The 4,671-nt window shown below is 45.0% G+C and overlaps 1 protein-coding gene across 1 annotated transcript; it reads right to left on the bottom strand.

The window, feature by feature from the left end:
• Positions 1-299: 299 nt before the first annotated feature.
• Positions 300-4,638, bottom strand: RPS6 (ribosomal protein S6). The gene is given in 8 exon segments (XM_014306942.2): positions 300-468; positions 1,305-1,462; positions 2,317-2,463; positions 2,838-2,917; positions 2,919-3,025; positions 3,890-4,021; positions 4,103-4,243; positions 4,360-4,638. Coding segments are annotated over 8 exon segments (1,140 nt in total). The 3' UTR covers positions 300-372.
• Between the last annotated feature and the right edge of the window lie 33 nt (positions 4,639-4,671).

Below are 4,671 nucleotides of genomic sequence, written 5' to 3'. Positions count from 1 at the left end.
CACCACTAAAGCTTTTGACTAAGCATCATTCAGACATGCCCAGAACTGTCAGGTTTATGGCCATTTCCTGGGGAACCAGTTCCAGTGAGCACCTGAACTGCACTTAATTCTGCCAAGAATCAGATGAAGGTGTAAAGTTTTACCAATGTTATACTCAGTATCAAAGTGAGTAACACAATCTTTTCATAAGAGAACTGCATCAAGATCATGGTTTGTGGTTCTAGTTTGGGGTATACGATGCAGTAGTCTGAACTCCTGTTTAAGAAATTGCCAGTAACAACATGTACTACAAAGTCTCATACTGAAAGTTCACCACCAAAGGAGTTTATTGGTTATTAAATGTAAGTCTTTTTAGTATTGTGCACAACATCTTTACTTTTGACTTGATTCAGACTTGGATGTAGAAGCTCTCAAAGAAGAAAGCCGGCGCCTCTTGGCAATCTGCTCCTGGCGTTTCTCCTTGGCTTCCTGAAAGGCATGAAGTTTGGAGATGTTACACATCATCGAGCACTTCAAAACATATACCAAGGAACAAACCAGGGAAAATGCAGCTTGAAGGAATGAATTCTGTAACTCAATAGCGCTAAATAATTTCCCTTCTACAGCTCAAAGTTCTGCCAAGTATCCAAACCAGCAGAGACCTGTGTCTTTGCACCATATGCAAACACCCAACATTATGTTACACTGCACACCAAAATATGTCACTGTGCACACCCAGAATTTTAGTTAAGAAACAGATGTAGAATTTTCAACACACCAAAGGTGCAGCTCTCTGTTTCTACCTGGAAGTAGTGAAATTCAGGAAGCACTGTGCCAAATATTCCAACTGTACAGCTTTCAGTACTGCTTCAGCAGTCACTGCAGTTTTAGGAGCAAGGGCAAACACATGCTAACGAATACCTTCTTGCCAACATATCCTCCATCAAGATCAAGCACTGACTCTCATTTCTCCACACTATCACTCAAATGCTTGGGCATCTTGAGGTTAAAACAGAATTCATTTGAACTAAAACAGCTATGGAAAAAAATATCCTCTGGAGACCATAACTGTTTACTTTCTTCAAGAAAGGCTCTCAAATTAGTGAGCTTGGTTAATTTCTATTCTCTATGACAGAAACAGAAGAAATATTCCAAAACCCCAACTGACCAGCTATGTTTATACTCATATTTGGGCACTTATATTCAAAATGAGTGGGTGCAGGGCAGCCGTACGCATACGGCTAGTTTGCCATATAGACCAGTTTACCAAATCCCTTGATTCTGGAGCTATATTCCACACAGCTGAGCCAGAATGGCAAACCTACCTTCATCCTCTTGGCCAACAGCTTCGCGTACTCGGCAGCCTCCTCCTTGTTCTTCTGAGTGCGCTGCTTCTTCAGGGCAATACGCCGGCGCTTATGCTGCAGCACTCGAGGAGTCACCAGCCGCTGGATCTTGGGAGCCTTTGTTCGGGGCTTCTTGCCTAAAAACCATTAGGGATCAGCTAAAGTGGCACAGTACCCTCCAAAGAGGCCACAGGCCTCATCCAGCCAACTTCAGAGTAAGTCTGATTTACTATTACAATAACGTGATTTAGAGTACTACATATGACAGCAACTATATGAAGTTCAACACCTTCACAAATTTTACAAGAAAAATTATCAATTATCACCAGACACAGCATTAACAATATACTGTCTTAATGTTTGTGATTTGTTATCAGAAATGAAGTGAGAATTCCTAGCTTCTCAGCAGACCTGTCTCCTTTAACTCCCCCCTAGACCTAGATTTTTTAATAATAAAGGACTCCATTATACAGCTTTCAGAACAAGCCTTGTTTCCGGCATTAAAAAGACATCTACAATTTTACTTAGGGGTTTGACATTGTTTATCCCAGAAAACAGATCAACTGCCCATAATGGGCAAACACACTACCACACACATCTGTAAAATAAGATTTTACTAAGCCATCCTGACAGACTTCAACAGTCATACACCACAGTCTGATGCCCACCAGGATCATATTCTTTAATTGATAAAACCATTTCCTAAGATGTTTTCCTTTCCCCCACAAACTTTCACAGTACTCAAATCTAATCATATTCTTCAGTCTATCAAACTTTTAAGAACAAACCATGACAAAACATGGCAGAAGGGTGAAGGAAATGAGGCAACCAAAAAACTACTTTTTTTCCACGAGTTACAGCTGACAAAGTTTTAATAGTGAGTGTCAACTTCCCAGATGTACTACTACCTGTGCTCTGTCCAGTGCAGTGGGCTGGACAGCTTGGCAGTAATCACAGAAACCCGAAGAGCTGTACTAGTGGGAGCTCTTACCCTCTTTGTTTAGAGGCTTCCTCACAACATACTGACGAACATCATCTTCCTTAGAGAGGTTGAACAGCTTGCGGATCCTGCTGGCCCTCTTGGGACCAAGACGACGGGGCACAGTTGTGTCAGTCAGCCCAGGAATGTCCTTTTCACCTTTGGGAATGTAAGTTTAAACATGCTAATTACTACACTACTGAACACCAGGTTCAGAAGCAAAACCCTACGTTTAGAATACTCAAGAATTCAAGGTAATGCTAGGTAATCTTTGGGGTTCAGCTGCCAATAGCACCACCCCAGCCATCCTTGGCTGCTTTGACATGATCAGATTTCTGCAGCAACAAGAAGCACTTCAGTAACCAGTTTTAGCATTACAAGAATGCAATGCTCTGAGGACTGCTAAGACGCATTCGCTCTCTGAAACTGGGACTGCCATTTCCATTCCACACAGCTTATCAAGCACTATCAAGCAGGCTCCTTCCAAGTGCCTATGTCTACCAATGTACTGCCTGCTTCACTCAGACTCTCACCCTTTTTCACTATGACCAAGTTCAGGACACTCAGGTTCGCATCAACGATGCAGCCACGGACAGACTTGCGCTTCCTCTCAGGAATGGCCCTTGCTGAGCAGAAGGCGGACACGTCCGTGGGTCAGGACACCCTGCTTCATGGGGAAGCCTTGCTTGTCATTGCCACCGCTTATCCGGACAACGTATCCCTGCAACAGGAATAGGAACGCTTCTGAGTTACGCACGCCCTTATTCCCTCAAGCAGTAGATACCACAGGAGACTGCATGGAACAAACGGAGCAGCATGTCCATGATTCAGCTGAAGTCACTGCTACAGGCAGTGCACGCAACTTCAACCAACACCTCTGGAACAGTTCAGCAATTTTACTCAAAAAATGTAAAAAAAATCTCTGTATACCAGAATTTACAGTTAGTGTGATTCATATCACTTCGAAGTTTTGTTGGAAAGCAATGGCACAAAACCTCTTACCATTATTGTCTAGCTTTTCTGCAACTGTAAACTTAAATAAAGCCAGGTATCTTCACAAACTGAAAATACAGGAGTGTCTACAGTAGTGATATAGAGAAAAAAGTTTGATCACTTTCCTTGTGAAGATGGCAGCAGAAAAGATCACATCCTTCAAAGTCAGCTGCACGGTCCATATTAGCACTAACTATTCCAAGCCCATCCACCAGGCCAAACACGCTTTTTCTCATACATTAGCAGCAGTTTAACAAACAAAGTCAGTTCTGAACAACCAGCAGTTTTATACTGCACATTTAACTTGTCCTGAATACCAAGACACAGCACTCAAATGAAGAGCAATAAGCTACTGTGGAGCAAGAAGCTAAACATAAGGCTTTAAAAAGCAACCCCCGTCCCCCCCCTCAGGTAAAGTACTGGAAAAGGCTAGCCTAACCAGCAAGTTCAGTACGTACACAGCAGAGAACCTCTCCACTTGACCACCAAATGGACACCATGGAAGCACTATAGCTCACAAGCGCACACCGCAGAAATTTTGTATTTCAAGCTCCTCAAATACAACTCTTACACGTTCTTCTGCACTACTTACCTTCCACTCCTCACCAAGGGAATCAGCCAGCACCTCCGTGGCCATTCGTTTTTCATAGAATGTCCTGAGCTTACGCTCATCATCTACTTCAATAAGCTTTTGGCAGCCAGTAGCCGGAAAAGAGATGTTGAGCTAAGAAAAGAAAAAAAAAAAACCACAAAAAAAATCTGGTTGAAATTTCTGAGAAAAAGTTAAGCAAAAATTAGAATTTACCTGATGGTTAGCGCTGGGCATTTCAAAGCTGAGATTCCGCAGCTGCTTACACAAATGCTCACCAGAAAAACCTGTCACCACCACACTTGGAAGAGCCAAGGCAAGGAGGTCCACGTTCGGCCGCACTGGGCTATACAACTCCTTCAGTGGCAAGTGATTTTATTTCAGCTAGAGATCGATCAGAAAACGCGAGCAGCAGCAACCTGTGCTCTCCTCTTCCTACAAACCCCTCACAGCACGCGCTGCATTAGACACACGCACAAGTCACTGCAAGGGACCAGCACCTCCTGCGGCGGACCACTCGTACCTCCTGGGGGCCGCTGCAGAGCGCAGCGCTGCACGGCCGCCTGCCGCCACTGTCTCGGGCACAGCGCGCACTGCCCCTCCCTACCGGGCCCTGCAGTCGACTGCACAGGCCTCCCACCCGCAAAACCCCTTCTGAGCCAAGAGGCTGCTCCGGAAGCCCGGCGCTCCGCAACCCCGCGGCAGTAGAGCCCCGGCCGAGGAAATGGGGCCCGCAAGCAATCCACTCCCATCCGCCCCGCAGCTGCGCTGCAGCCCCGCCGCCC

This window comes from Geospiza fortis, unplaced genomic scaffold (assembly GCF_000277835.1).
Source record: "Geospiza fortis unplaced genomic scaffold, GeoFor_1.0 scaffold12, whole genome shotgun sequence".
Taxonomy (NCBI): domain Eukaryota; kingdom Metazoa; phylum Chordata; class Aves; order Passeriformes; family Thraupidae; genus Geospiza; species Geospiza fortis.
Note: the sequence above shows the minus strand (reverse complement) of the source record. Positions and strands in the feature narration are given on the sequence as shown.